Source organism: Molothrus aeneus, chromosome 10 (assembly GCF_037042795.1).
Source record: "Molothrus aeneus isolate 106 chromosome 10, BPBGC_Maene_1.0, whole genome shotgun sequence".
Classification (NCBI taxonomy): Eukaryota; Metazoa; Chordata; class Aves; order Passeriformes; family Icteridae; genus Molothrus; species Molothrus aeneus.
Window position 1 is genome coordinate 16,240,974 of NC_089655.1, and position 24,742 is coordinate 16,265,715.

At 39.5% G+C, this 24,742-nt stretch overlaps 1 protein-coding gene across 2 annotated transcripts in view; it reads left to right on the forward strand.

Annotated features, from left to right (window-relative positions):
• The first annotated feature begins 775 nt into the window (after nt 1-775).
• ARMC9 (armadillo repeat containing 9) overlaps nt 776-24,742 on the forward strand; it is a 59,871-nt gene continuing 35,904 nt past the window's right edge. Inside the window, exons 1-11 of one of the 2 annotated variants that reach the window (XM_066556484.1) lie at nt 776-832; nt 1,403-1,490; nt 2,014-2,133; nt 2,613-2,783; nt 3,797-3,952; nt 5,600-5,692; nt 6,326-6,350; nt 11,020-11,177; nt 12,999-13,097; nt 19,310-19,345; nt 24,484-24,518. In XM_066556484.1, the coding sequence (XP_066412581.1) occupies nt 1,440-1,490; nt 2,014-2,133; nt 2,613-2,783; nt 3,797-3,952; nt 5,600-5,692; nt 6,326-6,350; nt 11,020-11,177; nt 12,999-13,097; nt 19,310-19,345; nt 24,484-24,518 (944 nt within the window). In that variant the 5' untranslated portion in view covers nt 776-832; nt 1,403-1,439. Of the gene's footprint in view, nt 833-1,308; nt 1,491-2,013; nt 2,134-2,612; nt 2,784-3,796; nt 3,953-5,599; nt 5,693-6,325; nt 6,351-11,019; nt 11,178-12,998; nt 13,098-19,309; nt 19,346-24,483; nt 24,519-24,742 lie in introns of those variants that run through there. The other variant, XM_066556485.1, reaches the window with a different exon arrangement.

Below are 24,742 nucleotides of genomic sequence, written 5' to 3' on the forward strand. Positions count from 1 at the left end.
TGTGATGAGGGCAGTGAGGCTCGCTGGGAGTGGGGATATTTCTCCTGATGATGAAGCTCTCCGTCTGCTGTTTCTGTGCACCCAGTTCCCAGACTATTTTGTCCATATTATTTTTTTCTAATGGGGCATCTCTAGCTCTTCCTTTCTCCCAGGCCCCTGCCATTTTGGGCCGGATTGCCTTGCTGTGACTGAAAAGCAGCTCTCTCACACCGAGACCCCGGGCAGCACCTACCTGATCATACAAGGCTGTCTTACTGCGCGCAGCTAACGTGCCCTGGAAACCTGATCTTAGTGGGGGAAAGTTCATTAGCACTGTTAATTGAAGAGGCACAAAGATTCCATAAGGGGCTTGGCCAATCCACCCCTTTGCTTTGGCGGGAGTTCCATCAGGCATGGACTTGTCGGACGGTGCCGCCCGGACTCATCGCTCCGTGCCACGGCCGGGCTCAGCCTCCTCCCGTCCCGCTCGCTCCCTGCAAAGCTCCGCCCTCTTCGCCCGACATCTCTTTCAGACGAAACTTCTAAGCGGGAAGGCTTTTCCCGGCCCAAGGCGGAGCGGGGGCACAAGAGGCCCGGTTGGGGCCGTTCGTCATTTCCAAACCCGAACCGCCCCCAGAGCCCCCCGCAGCCACCTCAGGCCGCCGCTGCAGCTCCGCCGCCGCGCCACAGGGGGCGCTGCCCGCCCCACAGCCACGGGCACGCCCTCGCCGCGTAACGCGCGGGCCCCGGGTGGCGATTGGCTGAGAGTGGTCACGTGCGCGGGACGCGGCGCGGGGGCGGGGCCACGGTTGCCGGGGCGACACCGGCGGCGGCTGAGGGGAGATTGGGACAGGTGGGAATGGGGGACAGGGGGAATGGGACACCTGGGAATGGGGGACAGGAAGGAATGGGACACCGGGGAATGGGGGACGTGGGGAATGGGGGACAGGAAGGAATGGGACACCGGGGAATGGGGGACGTGGGGAATGGGGGACGTGGGGAATGGGGGACGTGGGAATGGGGGACGGGGAGCGAGTGGGAGTGAGGGACAGGGGGAATGGGGGACGGGTGAGGGAGGAGTGGGGGAGATAGGGGATTGGGGCAGGGGAAGTTGAGGGGGGATTGGGGCGGGTGAAAATGTGGGAGGGGTGGGACTGGGGCAAGGCAGAATGTGGGGCAGGAGGAGCTGGGACAGGGAGGATGTGAGGCAGTGGGACGTGGTGCAGGTGAGAGTGGGGCAGGTAGACCGTGCGCTCCTGTGTGTGTGTGTCTGTCTGTCTGTCTGCCTGCCTGCCTGCCTGCCTGCCTGCCTGTCTGTCTGTCTGTGTCTCTCCTCATGCCCTCTGGAGATGCCGTGGCTGGGGGGCTGTGCTGTGTGAGCCCTGTGCTCTGCACTAACACCCCCTTCTTTGCCATTTTCCAGCTTTATCAGCGATGAGAAGTAGCAGCAGCCCTTAGCAATGGGTGATGTTTTAGCATATGAGGCCGAGTTACTTGGACTAGTGAAAGAGGTTGGTTTTCTCTCTTTATTTATTTTCTTTTTTTTTTTTTTTTAATAATTCTTGCAAGGCAAGATTTCTCAGTGTCTGCATTCAGAGTCAGGCATTGTAATGGAGGCCTAAATTCTGGAGCTATTTATCTGGCTGAGTGTAGCTACACTCTGAAATTGTGCTGACTTCTGTCATGCTCTGTCAGTTCAAAAGGCTCAATGTCCATTAAATGCCAGCAGTAAATTTTCTTCTTTGGTTGAATGAAATTACTGGCTAAACCAAGAGGCATCATTCTTTGAGAGATGGTGTACTCAGTTGTCTCTAGGATGCAGGAGAAAATTCAGAGATGGTGTTTTCCTGCCATGAGGTACCAGTTCTTGGTTTATCACTTTGCAGTCTTTGGCATTTGTGAACCATCCTGCAGAGAAACTTTGGCATTTAATGGGCCATTAATTGAAGCATTAATCACCTAAAAAAGGATTAATCATTTACTGAAGCAATAATCATCTGACAAATGTTGTTCCTCAATGTTTTTATCTTGCAGTATTTGGATTTTGCCGGATTTCAAGAAACAGTGAAAGTATTTAAAAAGGAATGTAAAATAAAAGGGAAGCCACTACCTAAACCAGCAAATGTTTCCTCAGAAGAGTCATTGCCTGTTCAGGTAATGCATCATTTACACTTACTTTGAGTAATAATGAAAACAGAGGTCAATATCCACCCTGTGAGTTATCACAACAGTGAATTGTCTGAACAGATTCTTGTTTATTTGAAGAAATCTCCTGTTAGTCTTCTTCAGCACAGGAGCCTTCAAGTTTGCAGTTGGGGTTATTTTTTTTCACAACTGCAGTCATTTTGAACTCAAGGCATTAGTTTTAATTTACACTACTTTAAGTTTTTACTGATCTGCTTGAAAATGTGGGCTTTGCTTCTTGTATTGACAGTTGATTCAGGCTCTCAAAGTTACTAAAGATACGTGAAGAAAGAATATTTGGGTGGTCATTGAATGGTGGGACATTTGTGAATAAAACTTTTAATTGGAAGTGTTCAGATGGCACTGGAATTCTTCATCACTAACCTGCTGCTAAGAATATGTGGCTTTTCTGTGTTTGGGTTTTCACTTGATGCTTTTCCCTTTCACAGGAAGAAATGCTTACAGCATTTGAAGATGGTGATCAGAAAGTTTTCTTCCAGCTCTGGGAGGAGCATATTTTGTCTTCAGTCCATGACAGCAATCCAGTTGCTCAGAACCTGGAGTTCTATCTCCACATCTACTTTGCCACCTTCCTCTTGAAACAAACTATGGGAAAGCCTGTAAGTTTAGTTCACAATTCAAATCTCAGATTGCTGTTGTTTGTTTCACTTCATTTATTTGTCTTTAGTATGGATGAGGATGGGATATTTTCTAAGAATTATTCCAAGGATATGTATCCAGTTTTGGCCACAGTCTGCATTTTTTAGTTCAGCCAGATCTTTTGTATTGTGGAGTACAGAGATGGAAGTTGGAGCTGTCCTTATCCCAAAGTTCCTGAATATTTCAACTCAGAAAATACCAAAATGGCAATATTTTCACACTTGTAATTGTACATCATAGCAGATTCTTAAAATATTTATTTTGCTTGAAGTTTGGACTTGAGCTGTGAGTTGAAATACAATAATTTCTGATTAAATGGCAAAGCTCAGTTTTGACCAGCTCAATATATCATGCTGAGAAATACAAATCCCAAGATGTTATAAAACAAAATCTCTGTTACATGGGACTTTTATGGTGAAGAAACATTTAAGTAGCCTGGATTCAGCCAGATCAGCCAGGGCTTAATAGCTCCTGGCCTTCACCTGTCAGCTGCTACAGGAGTGTTTGGATGCCTGCAGTCTGTTTTCCAGCCTCTAAGGAGCTTTTGTTCTGTTCTGTGTGCCAGCTCCACTTCCCACTGCTGTGCAAGTGGATTTTTTTGTTTCTGCACTTACCACTGAAATAAAGTATGTCTAAAGTATGTGTTGTCTCTCTTCCCTGAGTGTAGCAATGGCATTTTTCTTTAAAAGTCTAGCCTGAAGTGAACAGGAATAATTTACATTCAAAAAGCAATTGTATGTCTCTTCTTTCTTTGGACCTGGATGAGAAAAATAACAGCATTGTTTTACATTTTCCTTTATGACTGGTGAAAACATACAGTATGTTCTCTACTTAAATAAATACTGATTTTTAAATAACAAATATACTGGAATTTCAAATTTGGTATTAATATACTTGGGTCTCTTATTTGCCAGCTTTACAGTGCATTTAGAATGGTAGTTTTCTAAATTAAAAATGCTGCTTTATTTCCTAGGACAAAGCTGAACTTGATGACAGGATTGCTTATTTCAAGGCATACCTGGAAACAAAAGGAGCTGCACTGAGCCAGACTACAGAGTTTCTTCCCTTCTATGCTTTGCCATTTGTTCCAAACCCCATGGTACATCCTTCCTTTAAAGAACTTTTCCAGGTCAGTGTCTGTGTGGCAGAGATGGTTTTGTGGTGACTTACACTGACATACCTACACAAATTTGTTTGTAAAGCATGTTTTGGTATTTTTTAGAGTTATTTGCTCTGAATGCTTCCCTGACCATGTGGACAGTTGTGCTGGCCTGGCTGAGCAGCTGTGGGCAGCCACTCTGGTGCAAGGAGATGTCTTCAGCCCGCATTGCTGCCACCCTGCTTTTGATACCAAATCAAAGCTTAAGTGATACTTGCCCTGGGCTGACTGTGGATGTACCAGCTGATGAGGAGCTCCAGTTTAACACCAAAAAAAGGCATATCCTGCCATTTTCCTTTGGGACTAACTATAAATAATGAGATAGATGGTTGACCTCAGAGATGGAATATGACTACTCTTTTTTAATTATACTTAGCAGCATTTTTTTTTAATGTGTTATCTAAGACGAGATCCTCAGGTTTATTCTGAGTAACCCAGGGCCCAAGCTCTTAGTCCACACTCACTCATATTTTCTTGTGGGAATTGTTCAACTCATTCCATGTTAGTGTTGAAACACAGATTGTTTTATGTTTGAGAAAGAGCAGCAGTGAGTCACTAGTTTACAAAGCAGAGTTCTTATGGCATATATTTTTCTCAGGCATCTGATGCTTTATATAGCTGGAGTTCCTGTCAGTTTGTGTAATACATCTTGAAAAATCATATGCACTCCTCTCTGCAGGAGACAAGGTTCCTTTGGTAATATACAGTGTCCTGTGGTACACCACTGTCTGGATACTGAATTGGTAAATGCAACAAGTAAATTCTGTACACTCTCTAGCATGGTGAAATAAGGGCAAATCTGAGCTGTGAGAACAGCTTGCAATATATATGTATACAGCAGTAAATTTAGGGAGCTCCTGGTACTTGTTGGAAGACAGAGCTTTTTTTTCATTGGCTGGCTTTTCCTCAAGCAGAAACCAGCTTCACTAAAGGCTTGAAATAGAAGGCATGACTATTTGGTGGATTCCTAGGTGTAGTTTGACTTTTTCCCTTAACTGTTATTTCCTTGTCAGTATGAGACACTACGTCAGGCAGAGGACAGCATTCCAGTTAATGCTCTGAGTCTGTTCTGGTCTGTTTTTCCTGCATTGGCTGTTTTTCTCCAAATCCTTATTTTAGAAACATTGTACCCACCAGTGTCATGTCATGATGCTTGCAGTAGTTACTGACAAAACTTACAATTCCCAAATCTTGTTAGGAGCAAAGGATGAAAACTGAGCTATGCAAAATACAAATTTTGTACTCTATTTAATATATGTGAAAATAATTTTTTATCTTTTTCTCAAGTTGCTTGTCTTTTAAAGGTGCTTTTACTTTCAGGACAGTTGTTTGTGTATATAAGCCACCAACACTATGTGACAGTTTTGTACTTTAAATAAAGATACATTGTGTTTCTAGAACTCTTATTTAGGAATAATACTGAACTCCCCTCTGACTTCTGTACTTTCATGGGGAGTGAGCAAATACATTCACATCAGTAACAGTGAAGGGAAAATCTTTTAAATCCAGTGCTGGCTGCCTTGTTTGCTAGTGGGAAATTGCTGTGATTCAAGCAGTACTTTCTACAGAGTGTACATATTTGGTGAACAACTGTCATTATTTGTTTTTCTTTTCAAGGATTCTTGGACACTGGATTTAAGGACAAGATTGGAAACGTTCCTGTCTCTTGCTCTCAAAGCCAGACAGACTCCTCGGCTTCTCACTATATTTGTATCCTTCTAAGAAAACACTCTGCAGATAACTAGAAATAATGTAAAGAGGCAGTATAATTTATTGCAAGAGTGTGCTGATAGGAATTATTGCAGAATTGCAGTAACATTGCAGTTCAGTGTTTTTATGACAGGGAGCATTGTTTATATTCTACATTCAAAAACAAACTTTTGAAAAAGTCATATAAAGACCATGTCCAGATCCATATGAACCTACATGCTTGTCATGTGATCAGTCTTTGTTTCCATGTATAAATACAGGATGCCCAAAGGCACCAACCTGACCTGACTTCTTTCTTAGCATTTCTAAAGCTGTTAGTCTTTTAAATTAGCCTTTCAGGGACTAGCTGAAAGTTTTCCAGGGCTTTTATTTGGGGCATATTATCCAGGGCAAATTATTTCATCTCTCATAGGTCAGCAAAAGATCTCAAGTCCCTAGGCAATATTGCAAGTTGTGCACTTATGAGATTTTTATGTCTTTATTGTTGATTTATGTATTCTCTAGAGCATCAGGCACTTGCAGTTTGCTGGGATAGTAAGAATACCTGGCTTGGTTCAGGTTCTCATTCTGAGTCTCTGGAACAAACGCTGAAAAGGTGCACATTTTCCTGATCTGCTTTTACTCATGCAACAGAAGGAGAGTGGACAGTGCAACAAAGGTAAATACGGGGCTGTGGTAAGGATGTTCTGTAAAATTGTCAGGGGCTGTGAAAGTAGTGGGGGGTTTACTACCTGCAGGGGTGGGGAAACCAGTGATGCATAGCAGAAAGTCCTTGGAAATCCAGGTCCCAGCTTTGGTGATAGCTATTGATAGCTTTTCAAACTCAGTAACGTTCAAGCAGTCCATAAGTATCAGTAAATATGGACTAGAAATGGGAAAGGACCTAGTAGTGGGATTTGTATTAAACATCTATTCTGTTCTGAAACATGGTAAAAACAAGTGGAGAACTCCATTCAAAGCATACCAGTGGAGAACTCCATACAAAGCATACCAGCTTTCCTTTTCTAGTTCTGATGAAAGTAAGTTGCCTCAGATTCCTTTCCCTTGCTTCCAGGTTTTATGTCTCATTCAGTTGTTCTGATGATCTTAGACAAAGTTGATTTTTGTTCCTAATTACTCATTTTGTTTAAATAGTACCTCCTAAAATAGTGCATATTAGTATATCCTGAATAAGAATGTGTTCATTTAAATGGGACTGGCTGATATGTTGCATTTTGAGGTACGCTGCTTATACACGCTTTATTGTGTGTGTGTGACTTGTGGTCCTCTAGAAATAATAATTTCAGCACAGAATCCTGTTAGATGGTGGTAACACTTGAAACATGTGCCTTTTGAAAATCAGGTCAATAAATAGAACTTAGGATTTCCAACTACCTTTCATTGAGTTTTTTCACTTGACTTTCTGCATATACTTTCTAGTTAGGGATTTATATGAGACCAATTGGATTCTTAAAATGACTTTTCCTCTTGAGTTATTTTATCTGTAGGTTTATCCTGAAGATTTACTTTTTGTAGATTAGGCAGAAAGTTAGGTATTCTCCCAGTGTGAGTTCCATGTGTTTCTTTGTTATTTTGTGCTTTGTGTTGTTGCATTAGACTTTAGAATAATAGAATAATACAAAGGTCTCTTGGATTTTTATTTTCCAGAAGTTACAATTTTTCCTTGTGGAGGACTTTACTGAAGGCAATAATCCCATGCTCTTATTAAAAACAAATAACTACCCAATTGTACCTGACTTATTTAGGGCCTAATTAGTTTTAATTTGGGCAGGTTCTGTGCTTTGTGCAGGCACTGTCATGGAATTCAATTCATGCAGGTCAGCCTGAATTTGCAGATCTGTTATGTGCCTTGGAGGTTGAGTCAGTTTGGATTTTTCATAAAGGTTACTTGAGGACTGTCTCATATGAAGGTTTTGGATCCAAGAGGTTATTTTTGCAGTATGCTGTTCCCATCACATGGGATCCACAGCACTTACTCGCTGCTGGAGAATATTTACTTTATCAGTGAAGGGGAAATGCAAAGGAAATTTACAGGCAACATATGAATGAAGAGCAGTATGGCAGAATCCTGAAAACACCTTTTTTAAATAGTTGCCAGTCATCAGTCTGACATGCTGAAATACTTCAAGTTTGGGTGGGTTGGTGTAAATGCTTTTGAGGGTGGTCTGGAGTGTTCAGTGTGTTTACCTTGCCCGCTTTGCCTGCTACACTAAACTTTACCTGGTCTTTACCAGCCTTTACCTGGCTTCTTACCCATTTGCTAAAAAATTTCAGTTCCTGTATGACTTCCAAAACTATTTGTGTGACAGCTATGCTTAACTTACAGTTCTCCCATATGTTTTCAGTTTGGCTGGAAAGGAAAGAATTGCAGAATGGTTGGCATCTTGCACAGAGAGCTTCAGACTTTCTTTGTGTCCTCTCTGCTAACAGGAACTGAGGGAATGAGGTATTTGGAAGTGTGTTCAGCCGCTGTTCCCTTCACTGCCTTATTTCAAACCTGTGGATGAGTTCACAGCCACTCTTCCACCGTTTTGGGGAGGAGGAGAGTGGTGGAAGTGTGTCAGGCTCCTGCACTAGAGAAGGTGGACTGTGACTTACCTGTCTGTGAAGATTTGCTAAAGTCTGATCATTTATGTGGAAAAATGTCAGTTTAGAGTATGGGTAGTAATTTTTAGCAAGAAAGAGACTCCTGCTTCTCCTGAGAGCAAGATTCAGTGTCCAACAGCAGCTCCTGAGACCTGCAGCTCCTCTGCTCAGAGCTCTGCTTTGCTGTGTGCAGGAACTCAGCTGGCTGGAGTCAGTGCTTCTGGACAAGTATGTGGAGGTGGGCTGAGATTAGACAGAAAGAGACAGAGCAAGTACAAGTTCAGGAAACAAGTGTTTCAGGTGTAGGTAAGTTTAAAGGAGTCTCTCACTTAGAAAAAGTTATCACTGAATTAAGTGCATATGTGTAACTCTTTGGCTGCTTGTAGGAAGTGGAGTTAGAAGACTTGACAATTACACACGTGAGAGAGCAGGCAAGAGTTCTGGTAGAAACATGCAGTAGTTAAGATGATAGCCAGTGCCAGCATCTTCATTTGGCAGTCACAAGCTTTACTGTATCTTGTATCTTCCTGCACCAGGAAGTTAGTCTTCTGTGCTGTATTTCCCCTCTTTTCATCGACATATGAATAATGCTTCTGGTAGGTGTTTGATCCAGAGCTTTTTTTATCTCCTTGATAAGCTTATCATATTGTACAAAGCATTTGTCAGTGCTGGGAGTTGTGTCTGGGAAAGAGAGAAGCCACAGTGTTACTCTGATTCCTGTAATGGTGCAGTTTGATCACTGCTGCAAGATGACATAAAATGTCAGCTGAAATGCCTCTGAAAGGTACCATTTTCTTTTACCAAATCTGGACTGGGATGACAATGATTTAACATCTTAAACAAGGAATTTAATACTAATTTTTAGGTGGGCTGGTAGCTCCCTGATTTGTCTAAATGAATGCTGTTAGAGGGATATGGCAGGAGTGCAATGAGGGAATGGGGCAGCACAGAACCAGCTCTTCCTGTCTGAGCTTGGAACAGCTGCTTGCTGTTGTACAGGGATGAGAGCTTCCTGCTCTCCAGCAGGAGAAGCTGTCATGAAAGAATTTCCCCTTTTCAGTAAAATTACTTAGGTGTGAGAAGATCGTAATACATATTGCAAGATATGCCAAGACTTTGTGATTCCTTTTTGACACCCTTTTCTCAGTTTATTATTGATAATCCCTGGATTTAACAGCCAAGAGGTAAAATTGGACCCTATTTCTGAATTTCCAAGACTAGTGTTCATGAGGTGCATTGAGTTTTGGTTATGTAGTTTTTTCCTGCTGACTGCAGTTGGAAGACATATTTTCATCACTGGAAATTTTCCCCACTGGGCTATGAAAAGTAAGCAAACTCTGAGAAGGGTTATGCTTTGTGATTTGGTGCTTCCAACTTTCCTCTGAGTGAAAGTCATGCTCTAGATACGTCCATTGGAAATTTACAAATTGAATGTGTTATGTCACAGTTAAATAAAAATATATTCCCATTTGCTCATCTAGGCAACAGAATAAAGTGCTGGAGTAGCTAGTTTTGTGCAGTGGTTGCTCTCAGAATCTTTTTTCAGTTTAGAAAAATGTTCTTATTTTGAAGCTGTATCATATTAAAGATGTGGTAGCATTTTAACAGTAATGGCTGTGAAATAAAAACAAAATCAAAGTTGAATTATTATCATCAAGGCTGAATAATTTGGTTGTCTTTGGAAGTCATCTCAACTCTACTGATTTTTAAGTTAACATTGATTGAAATTGAGATTAATATAATAGCTTACAGAATTGTAAAAAGCTTAGCAGTTTCAGCAGGATTGCTTAATGTTACTAGTGGTGTTTTGGTTATTGGTCTGGGTTTTTTTTAAGGGCATTTTGCTGGATTTGTACAGGATCTGTGGCTTATTTATCAATGAGATAAACTGTGTCATATTGGGCTGTTTAGAACACTTCACTTAAACCCAGAAAGATTCTCAATCTGTGAGAGGGAATCCTACTTTTGTCTGAAACTCCACAGTCAAGCTGGTTCCTTCCCACTGTTTAACACAACCTCCTATGGTAACTATTGTATCTGTTTGCAGATGGGCCCGATGCCACTTTCACAGCACTAAAGCAGTGCTGGCTTCTCAGCAAACTAATTTAAAACATAATGTTCTAGTAAAATACACAGCATCAGCTGTAACAACAGAATTATTGTGCCTCCCTTCATGGTTTTGTCTGGTCACAGAAATCTGCACTGTGGACCACAGCTCCAGCTTCAGTGCCCAGTTCCATGCAGAACACTGGCTTGGCTAGGTCTGAGACTGGGGTGGAGTACACAGATTCTGGTACTCAGTTTGCTTTTGTTTCGAAAGTAATTGAACCCGAAGGAACAAAATGTATCAAAAATGTAACTTTTTTATTATTCAGATAGAAATGAAAGACAAATTTTCAGAAACTTAGGATATTAAAAATAAGCGATAGAGTTTACCATTAACCACTGAGTAATGGATTATCCTCTTCACAAATGTGTTCAGTAATGTTTACTGCCTTATAGTTGTGTTGCTACTGTAACTGTGAAGCAGTTGGTTCTTTGGACAATTAAGGCTTAATAAATACTCGTAGGTGTTGCAATGAAATTGAATCTTGCTAGAGGCATGAAATTATCCTTGTAGGCAAATGCCACACCTCAGAAATTGAGGTTGTCCTTTCAGAGCAGTAAAAAGGCTTGTGGGTTCTTTTGTCCTTTTGTTTGAATAGGTGATGTTATTTCTTTTTTTAATATTCTCTTGACAGAAATGATGCAACATCTTCATCAGCAGTTAGTGAAGCGTGAGCACAGGTACATGACCAACCTGAAACGATTGCGCAAGTTGCAGATGGACTACCGTGGTCTCCTTGAAGTCACTGCAGAGCTGGTGGATTCTTTGGAGGCCACTGTCACTGGCAAGATGGTAAGAGATGACCCAGATGTGCACTTGCTTCCACACCCCCAGAAAATGGAGACCAAAGGGTGAATTAAGCTTCATAGTTATGAGCATTTCTGTTAGAGCTGTGGCCCTTTACTAATGAAACACAGCATTTTGGATGAGCTGTTCTCCCATTGCCCTGGTGAAAGAGGATAAAAGAAATGCAAAAAGTGGGTTGAATTGTGCTGGCTCAGAAATCTTGAAAAAATTATCACCATCTCACAAGGCATCTCAGATCTCTTGTGCAAGTCCCCTTTTGAGCTTTGGCAGCAGCAGTTATTAGAGGGCATTCTGGTGATTACTGATTGCAGTCCAGCCCATCAACAATTGTTGTGTATTTAAAACTTCAGTCAGGTCTGTTTTAAATTCCACGGTAGTGGAAACAATCTTCTTATCCAAAATTTTGGTGAGGAAAAGATTTGCTCTCTGTTCTGCTAAAGTGGACTTGTTAATTTAATTGATAAAGGGAACAGGGAGATAGGAGTGAATGAGTTATTCATCATGTGAAATGAGCCACTTGTATCTAAGTGGAGAAGGTACAACTTTCTTAGGAGTATTTTTTGTATGAAGTTGATTGTCTTTTTCATGTGTTGTGCTCCTCTGGGAGCATGAGTTCTGTGTAACCTGAAGGCTGTTCCTATGGCAGATGTTAGTGGCCTCTAGGTGCTTTTAAAGGAACTGTGAATTGTTAGCAGGGAGAACCACCTGGCATTTCCTGGGCTGCCTGCTGAAAAGTCAATATGTACCTTCCTCCTGTCATCAGCATGAACACCATATGGTTTGTTACTCTGCTCTGGGATCACTGCTGCTATTACTGCAGGGAAGAATTTGCTTTTGGATGGATTATGCTTTACAGCAGATTAGGGAAGGTATCTGCTCAACAATAAAATCACAGTCATTTATTTGCTGCCTCCCATTTACACTTCCGTGCTCTCCAGCGATATCCAATTACCCTCTGTGGTCGGGATCCGGACGCTGCCTCTCTTCTGTTGCGGATGTTGTTCAGTTTCCTTTGTGAGCCTCGTGCGGGGCACTTGTTTGGTGCTTCCCAGGTGTGTCCAGCTGAGGGTGCTCTTCTGCTAGGGATCCTGGATTCTGTCCGTTCTGAATCCAAAGTGGAGCTGGGTACTGAATAAAGTGATATTGAACTTACAGCGTTCTGAGTTTGAAGGGGTTCATTGTCCTGCTGAAGGTCTGGGAAGTGTCCTCAGTTGAATTTCTATAACCTCGGTCCTCTCATCTCTCTTCTGGGGAAGGTAATAACTCTCCTGAAACCAAGGTGTTCTGTTGAAGTGTAGATTTCCCAAAACAAAACCACTAAACCCACTGAGATGTTTTGCATTGAAAAACAAAGTTCTGTACTGTGTAATTCATATTTATTCTCTCTGCTGTACAAGACAGTTGTGTAAGTTCTGCTCTTTAGGTAAACAACACATCAGCATTGTTTCAAGCTCAAAACTGCTTCATTTTTTAATTTGATTTGATTTTAAAACTTTTGATTCACAAAAATCTGTATGCAAATAGAGGGGTGACAAAATCTGGTTTTCTCCTAGACTCTCTGAACGTGTTAAGTACTAGTTTTGTGAATCACGTAACAATTCCCAGATAAAGAGAATTTACAGTTTTAAAATTTCTGTACAGAATGGTAGTTGCAGTATATACCTTGTGCTTGTGTCAGTGAGCCTCAGGTGTGTGATTTCTTACTTTAAAACAAACAAACAAACAGCCTTTAATATAGAAACACTTGTCTGGTAGAAAGTGTAAGTTTTATGTAATCCTGTTCTCATTTTGTTTCCTAATTTTTAGATTACACCAGAGTATATTCAAAATGTTTGTGCTTGCTTGTTTAGCAATCATTTGAAACAAACTGTAGCACACAACATTGACTTCACAAGGCCTGGAACTGTAAGTACAAATGTTCGGGATTTTTACAGTAACTGTCTAAAATGACAATACTACTTAAGTGACATATAGAACAATAAATGTTCTGTAATGGGAAAGACAAAACATAATATGTTCGAGCTTGTATAAGAATATGGCAATACATTGTTTTGTTGATCTCAGATGCTGGTCAATGACCTGATTGTGTAGTTATAGCTGTGTAAGTATGGTTAATTCTGTTATTGTGAGGACAGTAAAATTTGTGTCTGTTAAAATGCTAACAAAATGCTTTAAACAAACATTAATCATAAAAGTGCATCAAAATGTTTTACTAAGAAAATATTGTATACCACTGTTCTACAAAGACAAGCCAAGATCATGAACTGTTCTTACTGTTTTTGCCATGGCAGGCATTCATGTGTACTTAACTTTGTAGAAGGAGAACTTAGTGAAGTGTCAAAGGAAAAGCAGAAGAAAATAAAATTCCTGCTTCTTATTCTAGCCAAGGTTTTTAATAACAATGCTGCTATGGGTACATTTTGTTCTTCTTGAAAATTTGCTACATAGAGATAAGGAGATAATATAAATGCTTCCTTTTCTTTTCTATGTGCTAATATTTTCAGAGATAAGTATTATTCCTCATTGCTCTTCAGGCTGTTCTAAATGCCCTCACTTTCCTGTTAATTGTCAGAACTCCTTTCTCTGACCTGCCATGAGTTTAGGAGGTGCACTCTTATGCAGCCTGCAAAAGCTGCTATTTCAGGGTTTCAGGAAGGAACCAGCATCTGTTTGTCTGTTACCTCAATATTAGGTGCTGTCTGCTGCTCCCCTCTCTTCAGATTGATATCATATCCATAGTTTATCTCATCTCCCATCCTGTAATGTCCCTCCTCCCACCCCACCTTTCTTCTAACCAACAACTTTCAGATGTCTTTGCTCTTCCCTTGCCAGTGGCTTATTGAGATAATGCTTTAGGTACCTTGGTAGTCTTCTGTATTTTTGCTATCTGATGTTGAGGTTGTGTGTGTTTCTCCTTCCCTCTATGGAGATCACCCATTCTGTACAGCCACGTGCCCTCTGCTCCTGCTCTCTGCTTGCATCAAGACTTCTCTTTTTCTCCTGTGCTTTCAAGGTGCTCCATTTGCACAGGGTTTTGCTTATTATTTCTATTCTTTTTATCATACATTGATCCTCTAGTCTCTTGAACCCTTTTAGAAAAGAGGCAGAGGGAAGTGTCATCATTAAGCAAGGTTCTGATTTCTGCTTCCCTAAAAGTGTCTCTAAAAGCATTTCTGCTCCAAAAGCACCTTTGCCACCAGACTTATGGCACTATGGCCACTTTGACACAGTCTCCACCAATGAAGATAGGTTAGAGAAAGAGAATATGTTGGTGGTAGATTTTTTTTCCCTGCTGTAAGTACATTTTTGTCTCCCTTCACTAGGTTACCCTGAGCAAAGCTGTGTTTTCCTGGCACAGTTGTATCTATTTTTATACTAGTCTTTGCTAGCAGAACTATTTCTGTGTGACTTTGTGGCTCATTTATCCACATTGTTTTAGGTAGGTGCTGTGAGAGCCAAGCTCTCTAGTGAAGGACCAGTCCAGTTATAGCCCTGAGGCTGTTTAGATTAAGGGTTTCTAGACTGGTTTAGGTCACGCCTTGACATTGAGGTTCTAGCAGCTACTGTGGTTGAACTCCCATGTTGTTTCTATAAGCAGATCCACACAGGCTCTCTGAGGCATTAGCCAAGTTTTGGAGGGCTAATCACAGTCTTTGCATATAGACAATAACTGCATCATAATCAGGTTTCCTCATCTTATCCTTTTGTCCCCTCTTGATCATATTTTCTTGTTTATTTCCCATGTAAAGGGTTCTGGTTTTATACATGAATAGCAAACATGTAGAAACACAAATAAATTTGAGAAGAAAAAATAGATATTTTCTTATGAAAGGAAAAATGAGATTCTTTTCTCATCCCAGAATATTTCTAACCACTCCCTGGCTTTGTTGATGCAGGAAGCCAGATGAGATGAACTAAAATTCTGACTGTTTGCCACTAGGCCACTCAGGCATGCCATTACTTTTTCTTCAAGGATTCAAGTACTTCATTGTTATACACTCAGATGTTATTGTTCTACCCTTAAGTGGTTTCAGGTTTTTGCATAAGTTTTGGAATAAAGCTGGAGGCACCGTGACCCAGACTAAGTAGCAGCACGAGTTCACAGCATCTGTGCTGGATTTGTGTTGCCAGATTCATTCACTTTTTGCCCATAACTACTTAGAGACACTAGAGTGTGGTCTTTCCAGCTACTCCATTTCAAACCTTCTGCTGTAAGGGGCAGCCAGATGCATAATTACAGAGAGAAGAGACTAGCAGAGGGGCAGCTACTTTGTTCATCCTTACCTTACCATCATCTTACCTCATTCTGTAGGCAAGATAAGTGAGAGGCTTAAAAATACTGTCATTGTCTAAAGGCTTTTATCAGGCATTAAATATGGTGGTTTGTTGGTTGTTAGGTTTTTTCCCCCCCACTTCACCTTGAGTGTTCAGGATGATCCTGTCTCACTGACATCACCAATGTCAGGACAAGGCCCTGAAATAAATTGGTTCTGCTGGATCAATATCTCTATATAAATGAGCAGAAAAAGGAATCATTAGCAAGAATGCTAAAACTGCATCATTCTCTGAGAACTGTACTTGAGCTTTAGAGTATATTTTGTTAAATCAGCTACACTGGTAGTTTTTAGTTACACTGGGAAGGAGGATTATATGAGTGCTGTAACCAAAATGAAATAGTGTCCAAGGAAATTAAGGAGTGCACCTTGGATTATATCCTAGGTAGCATTATTTGTATGCAAAGTTGATTTTGTTCCCAGTACATTGCTCAACTCTTAATGTTGGAGAAAGTCATATTGTGTAGTAGAAAGCTGTGAGGTCTCAGGCTTTGAAATTACAATAAAGGTGACCTGTATCAGTTAATGTGCAAACATCAGCTTCCTGGCTTGTCCTCCCCCATGGCTGAAGGCCTGTCCTTTCAAACTGGAAGAAATCTGTATCAGGAGAAAAATCCCAGAGGCAAGTCTTACTGAGCTGGCTTTAAGACCTGGGGCAATGACAGCCAAAAGAGTTTTCCATTGTAATCATGCCCTGAAATCTTACCTAGCAAGGGCTTCTAGTGTCAGCTTTGTGTTCTCTGGTGAGCTGGATTGGATCTCATTCTTTTGCAGAGCAACTCCATGTCTCTCGCCTGCTCTGTGACTTCCTGGGTCAGCTTGTGAGCCTGATGTACAATCCATGAACAGGATGCATCTGCTGCATGCAGTGGCAGAGAGGTCACACTACTGTTACAGCTGGGAGATGTTTGCAAGGCCTCTAAAGCTCTGTTTCACCCTAAGGTTTTTCTCTTAGCTGCAGTTGAATGTTATCTCCACCTTCCGTCATGTCATTTGGCATGTGGGTCCTGAATTGGGAGATAAGAAACCTGAGAGAATTGTCAGAGCAGAAGGTGGGGATTTAAGAATAGAAGGTCAGAGCAGCAGGTCTGACAAGCTGAAGAAAACATTTATTTAAGGACTTAATAGATTCCTGACTTTTTAGTGTTCCTTTGGATAGGGAGCTGATGTAGGTAATGGTAAATTTGAAAAGTATACTTTCAAATACAGTAATCTATTACAGGAGTATCACAGTCCCTTATATTTTTAACACTCTTGAGATAAGCCAAGTTTTAATTATTTTTTTACCATTTTCCTTTTCTAGTCTTGATTTGTCTGGTGGATAAGAAGCAGAGTTTGTAGTTTTTGATGCCTGCAGTTTTCTGTTCAATACACATCATGAAGCCAAGAGGATTCTGGCTTTTTATCACAAACGCAGTACATTCACACTCCACCAAAAGTAGCACAGGCTCAAGTCTGAAACCCAAAACCAGTTTTTTTTTGATTGAAGTAAGGTGTACAACTTCCTGGAATATTTTGAATGAGGAATAAGGTTCTCTAAGTTTTGGATTATAGGCAAAACAGGAACTGCTTCTTCAGATGTGCACTTTCTGTCAGTAATAGAGATGGGTGTAAACCACTGGAGAATCTTTCTGTGACCTGAAAGCTGTAAAATTGTTTGCATGTATTGCACCTGTGTCATGAAATAGAATAAATGCCCATTATGTTTTTGCTGCTATTCATTCTGATTATATTTACCCGTAGCTGCAATTAGGTGAATTAATGTCCCTTGCAAATTTTGGGTCTCTTTGGGTAGATCTCTACCACTCTTGAAGCTGTGGAAAACTAGTGGGGTGGTTTTTTTAAGTTCTGTCACTGGACAGAATTACCAGCTCATCTGGAAAGTTAAACTGTCACTTACAAACTGTGAACAAGAAAGATTTTTTAAATTTATTTTTGGGATAGTTGTAATGACTGCTATGGGCTCCTATTTTTCTTGTACTCTTTGCTTTTTTCCTCAAATATGGTTTTTACTGCAACTGTGTACTTGTCATCAAGCTGTAATAGTTGGTGGCAAGTATTCCATTCCATTTCTTACTTATGAAATTTCTGCACCAGCAGACCACATGAAACCTAGGATGAGGGTAACAGAAGGTTTTTATTTTGGTTTTTTTAATCACTCTCTAAACCATTCAGAGTCGATTCACCAGGCATTATTATGTAGATGTTTGCTCTTTCATTTAAAAATAAAGTGCTCATTGCAGCAAACAGCATCTACCCTAAGTGGACTTTTCTTTGGATGACATAATCAATTTTCTACATCTCTGTCCCTGGGATTATTTTATATGTTCCCATTTATGTATGGAAAAGAAGAAACAAGCCTACCTCTTCATGTAAACAAGGAGAAGTTCATATTTTCCTGCTGATACAGTATATAATGCCCTTTTCACAAGTTGCTGCAAGGTTTTTTGTTTACATGAACTCTTTAAGGGTAAGGTATTGACTGCAGTAGGGGTTTCCACAAGTTTTTCCTGTCACTGTCCTCAAATCATAGAATAGCCCAGTTTGGAAGGGACTTTGGAAGGTTGTCTGGTCCAACCTTTTGTGATTTCCTTTAATGTTAAAACTTTAATGTCATCTTTTGTCTTGATGCCTACATCCTTTCTCAGTGGCTCAGGTCGTGCATGTGTTGAAATGTCTCTCATCATGATGCAGTTTATCTCCTGGTTTCTTTTGCTCACTTATTGGTCTCTATTGATGTCATCCTTTGTCTTAAATTTAATTTTAAATTGTCTTTGCCAGGAACTCTCTGTATGTGTGCATAGCACCATGAAAGTTAAAGTAATCATTCACATCAGGGAATTCTAAGTATTGTAGTAATAAAAAGAAGAATGCCAGATTTTTAAAATTGGTTAAAGAATAAAAAGAACTTTATTTTCTGCTCAAGGTGAAGAGTGGCAAGTTTCTTGAGCCTTCTGTGTGAGGATGTATATGTCTGTTAAAGAGCAGCCTGCTAAATAGAGTGTTTATGTGCTTATTATTCTGTACAAATATGTCCTCTAAAGTACTGGCAGGTTTGCACAAAAAGGCAAGTAATTAATGTTGGTCTTATTTCATTGTGTTGAACTGTGTACTTTTATTTTTAATTAAGACTGTTCTTTTTAGATACCAAGCTGTTCTAAGTATTTTAGTCTAATTAAGGAGAACATGGCATATTTTGTACTAAACTACTCAAACCATGAATTAGCACCATTCTTTATTTTAGTTACTACATACTAGGTTTCCTTCCAGAGACTTCTTTAGTTTATCCCTGGAACCTTTTAGCATGAAGAATTGATAACATTGCTGAAACACCTTAAATTGTCTCTGTCAGTCTTTGTTGGTCAGAAACTCCAGTCAAAGGAAGTGTGGAGAATAGTGGCAGGGGCTTTCTCAGGAGCTGAGGTCTTTGATCCAGGCCATGTTCAGGGTTTCTCTCTTGGCTGCCTCACTGGAGTGAGCAGCACAGGTCATATATTCCTGTCAATTTGTCAGTGCTTTTTGTGTAGCTGTTCTGACTCTGACAGTGTGAAACAATGTGCAGACTAGGTGTGTTTGCCAGGTGTTGAGGGGAGAACTTCCAAATATATCAGAAGAGAGACACAGCAATTTCAGTTCTAAGACATACAAGTATGAGGGTTGGGAGAACATGTTTATACTTTTTAGCTTGGTTGGGTTTTTTTGTGCATTTCTCTGTGATTTATTTCTGTTAACTTATTTTTTTTAATCTTCTTTATTTTAATGTGTGTCTGTTTGCCTATAAAGGGATATTACTCTATGAGCCCTTGTGATGACGGATATGTAAGTGTCTATCTTTATTTCCTTTCACGTTGCCTGCTCAGTCTGTCACAGTCTGTATTTCTCTTTATTTCACAACATGCAGCAATTTTCCCTGCATTTTATCTTGTCATGACAATAACTGTGTGGTTTATGAAGAGCCAGAAAACGTACAGGGCTTGGCAATTCTGCATGGGGAATGGAATAGATGTTCTGGGTAACCTTATGGCTTCATAATTCACTTAACACAGCATGTCAACATAAGAGCAGCTTTGTCCACAACTTTGACATGAAACTCAGCTTCTTACAGCATGCAGAAAGCAATTGTTTCTTCCATGGGATCATCTGTGTATAGTATACATTCTCTCTGAAGTGTGCCAAAACCAGCTGAGCCCACAACACCTTTGACAAAGCAAATAAATATTATTGCTCGAGATAATTCAGCAAGTTGATTCATGCTTTTCAGAGGGGTGTTGTATTCTACATATTTGTATTTTTTGTTCCTAAAGTCAAACTTCCTTTTGGTAGTAAAGATTACAAAATTCTCTCACACAGTTAAAATGATCCTCTTTCATTGAAAACACAAAATTATATTCTCTGTACTGCCTGTGACTTCTGTAACCCAGATGGAAGTTTGTATTCTGGCAATACTACAAGTACACCATAAGTATCTAATTTTGCCCATAGTCAGTGCATTCTTTGTGAAGAAAGGAAATGAGTCTACTTCTAAGTAACTCAGTATGTAATCAATTCATAAAAGTGATTGACACCAATTCTGGAAGATGCCAGTCAATTTAAAATAATAATTTAAAAAATCTAGTTTTACCTAAAGAAAGTGATATTATAATAATATCGCTTTCTTTAGGTAAAACTAGATTTTGTCTTTCAAGAAAAGCTGACTAAATTTCAAACATATATATCACCTGGAATTAAAGTAAACCCTTGTGGGCATTCAACTTTCCATTCAGAACAACATTTTATTTTGAGAAATAGTCATAAAAATATTGAATGCAATGGACTATTCCTTACATACTTATTTTTATCTTGATGTAGAGAACACAACCCACATCCACCTATGCTGAAAGATCACCTGTATCAATCAACCTGTTCCCATTGGTGACATGAATGTTCATAATGGACACTTTTTGCTTGATGTTAAGCATTTTGTTCCTTCATGTAGTTCTCTGTTTTGAGATTGAGAAAGGTTGATGACAAATGAGCAATTATTAATCAAATTATTTTTACTAAAGAAAAACTTTTTCCTTTTACAGATTAATATAAAGCATTAGTTAAATGTAACTTTATACAGTCTAGAATGTAATAGCTTAGTGTGCAGAGTTGTTTATAAAATTTTTGCAAAGTTGTCCGACTGATTCTGAGATATTTCTTGAATATATGGGTAGCTTTCAGCTCCCCTCACTGTTTCTGTATAGTATTTTATACTTCTTTCTGACATTTGTGTTGTCATTACATTCTCACACACTATTGCTGTGTGACTTTTTAATGTACACATCAGATGTCTTAGAGAACCTGTTTTATATGGCATGTGGGAAATTTTCATAACAGCATATCTCGAGTATAAGTAGGAAAAGAAAATAAAAAACATTTGCAGATCTACTTATGAAATAATACTTTGCATAGCCCCAGTAGACCTGCCAGGTTACACAAGCTCAGGGTCAAACCCTCACAGGCTGTGTGGAGCAGTCTTTTTGTTATTAGTGTGTAACAAATGAACTCAACACAGATTTGTGAGTTCTGATGATTTGTAGAAATCTGCTCAAATATTGGTTTTACTCTTCACATATTCATCACGTATCTTTGATTATTAATTCTGAATCTGCATTGAATTTGCACTGAATTCTTGCAGCACATTTTCAGAGTGGGAACTTTCAGCTTTGCCTTCAGCATATTATGAATATATACATCAAACAGCAAAGGGGATATGGTTTGAATATAGGGCTGCAGTATTTGATAAAATCAGTTGTGGTTTTGGCTTGCACATGAAGTGCATCTGCTTTCTTTTATAAATACTGATTTTTTTTCCCTTTGAACTTCTTTGGTTTATTCCATGCTGTTCATATTCATGCCTGTCTTTGTTCAAAAATAAAGGGATGCCATCTGGGGCTAATGTGCATCGTGACAGAATTATTTGATTTAATGTGGCACCTGGTTTGGCTTTGGCAAGAACCAACACAAATATAAGCCATACCCATGATCCTACCAGAATGAGCTATGCTTGGGCTGTTTTTTCTTGTGTTTCTTTTTCTTCCCTTAAGACACTGATCTTCTGCATGTCTTTCAGTTATGACAAATGATCCTCTCTCAAGATAGGTTTTGCATGAAATGTATTTTATTCAAGATGAAGTCTATGAGTGTTGGGACATAGGAATGTGTTTGCCACAGGTTCTTCACACTCTGCCTTTCATTGGCAATCTAAGATATACTGTCACTCAAAAGGTTAAAAATCAATTGTTAACCTGTTCCAGGAAAGACTGGGGGAAGGGCTAGGGAGAAAATGCTGAGGAAATAAATCTTGTAAGCTAAGAAAAATGAGTAGAAGAGGAGCTACTAAATAATTTCTATTTATGGTGACTGTGCTATAAGCATTAAATTGTTTAATAGCAAAATAATAACTTCTAGCTCTTGCACTCTGCCATTCATTGGTAGATCTCAAACCCCAGCTTGTTCGAGATTGATGCCTGTATCTGCTTTTCAGATTAAAAAAATTGAGGCCCAGAGACATGGAATGATGTGTTTGGATTCTGTCTGCAGCTGCTGGCTGAATCAGGACTAGAAGTGTATGTCCTGAGCCAATGCCTTACTCAGCATGCCACAGATACAGATTAGCTTACTTATGACTAATTGCAATCATGCAGATGAAAAGGAAGAAAGGAAACCTCTGCATGTAACATGCTTGCATTCTTTCTGCTTATCAGTGGTGCTGATCATTGTCAGATTGAGAAATGACAGTGCAGTGAAGAACAAACTAGTCCCCCAAAACTTTCTTCATTCCTGTTTAGCCTTGACAATTGAACCTTGACAATTGAACCTGATGTAATATGAACTTTGTCCTTATTGCTTTCCCAGAAACACCAAAAACCTGAAAGAACTTCTTCCTGTGCAGGTTCTAGACTGATAAACTGGGTCTGATCAGCAAAGTGACCAGAAGTTTCTCCAGCTCAGTGTTCTGCCCTCAGAGCCCTGGTGCAGGGCCTGCCTCACTCTCTGGTGCCTTTTTGGTGTAGGAAGAATACAAAAGGAAACCATACTAAATGGAAACCATACCTTGCTGTGCTCCATCTGCTGGCTTAAAAAATAATTTGGGAATTAATAGGACCTTATCCCATTTGATCTGAATGTTTTTCCAGTTGAATTTTCTGTAGTTTGAAATTTTATAAAAGCTTGCAAAATCCTCCACTTGCTAAAAAGTTTTATTTGTTTAGAAGAGTGATATGTGCATCTTAACCGGTAATCCTCTGGATAGATTTTGGTTGGAGCACCTTTTTCTTTCTAAGACAGCAAAGAAGTGCATAAAAAAACCCTTTATTGAGAAGCAGAGAATCTTTATATGCATTTATATAGCCCTAGTGCCCTGCTCTGTTTCTTTACACATTGCTATTCTCTGTTTGACCTTCCATCTCTAAAGGCTCTGCAATTATTTTTGCATTCAAGTGCTATAGTCACTTTCTTCCATTTCCCCTAATGGACAAAGGAGAAAGGTGCTGACAGAGGCAACAAAAGTGATTTGTGATTTCATTGCACATGCAGCTACAAGGTTTTAGGTTTTGACTGGGAAAACAGTTTTGTTTTTTATTTATTTATTATTTAAATTAACTCTTTATACATATTGAAAATGCTAAGGAAAATGGATGAGGGCAAAACAGTCTAGGGGCAGATATGATACTTAGAAAGAATTTTGTATTGTGTAAGATAAACTATGATGTGAGAAGTGCCGGTCCAGACAGTTTACCTTTGAGGTGTATGAGCTGTTTATTGTATATAAATCATTCATTGACATAATATAAAATGCTTTCCACTGTGCACATAAGCTTATTTCACATCTAATAGAGCAGTTCCTTGTATTACAAGGATACCCACGAGGTTGTTTTCAGGAATATGTCAGCTGGTGTAATTCAATATTCTCTATGGTATTTCATGCTTTTTGTCTCCTAAATCCCAGTTTTAAATCTGACAATAGACATTGATTATATAGTTCCCTTTGAAAGAGGCTCAGTTAGGAGACAAGACCAGTTTTACAGGCATAAGTGGTTATGAGAGATTTTTAGCAGAGAGATCAGCACAAAGAGATGACATTGAATATTCTGCAAATACAGCATGTAATTGACATCAGAATGCATGACATGAAGCATTCTTATGCCAGAATTGCTGCTTCTTTGCTTACCTACAATTAAATCTAGCAAAAAATACTCACTGAGGCAGACAACTTTCATGTGGAACTTTTGTCTGGTGTTGGTGCTCCTTGTTGCACAGTGGTGCCTGCACAGGCACTGTGTCACCCTGCATCAGAGAAGAAATATCCAGGATTTAATTATAATATCTTAGGCAGAACCACTAAGAAATGGCACACTATTTCATATTGGTTTTATCCATATCAGAATACATAATCCTGTCTTTACATATTAATAATTATATATAGGGATATATTTTGGTAGCAGTAGGCACTTGATAACATTAGTGTTGGAGCAAAGAATTACAATAAATTTATATGCAGAAATGCATGCTGGGTCTCCAATGAAATATTATTGCAATTTTAAAGATATGAAAATTTATGAAGTCAGTGAATGAGCTTAGCAAGTTCTTCATCTTCCTCAGTGGGCTCAGATAGTAGTTTCTATTCGTTTATTATTGTTATTTTTTAAAATGTTTCAAGCATAGGTAATTTTTGGATTATGTGGGTGAGGATAATATAGTCAAATCATAACAAAAGAGATTTTGACCTGTAAAACACTTTAAGGGAAAAGAAAGATAAACACTGAAGTGCTCTTTCTTCAGCTGTGTTTCTGGTTTACAGCACAGGTTTTTATAGGAAAAGAACTGCAGAATCTTAGTGAAAGAATTCACTTTGGACCTCATTAATAACAGTATGTGAAATTTGGACTGACATGCTGTAATTTCATTTTTTCTTTCTTTTTGTGATTCAGGCTTCCACACTGTTAAGAGCATCTTTATCCTCTATGTAAGTATTTGTTGCTGAGCTCCATTTCTGTCTGTAGGGAAGGGTTTGTAAACTGAAGTACACACTGCCAGTTGTCCTCAAGTGGGACTCCTCCTCTGTGCTGCCTCTGACCTCAGTGAACATTGATGCAAATATTGTGTGATCTGTGTTCTTCTGCTGACCAGCTTCAGTAATGTTCTAATTTCAGCAGAATGTTGTTAATCCAGTAAATCTGCCATTCCACA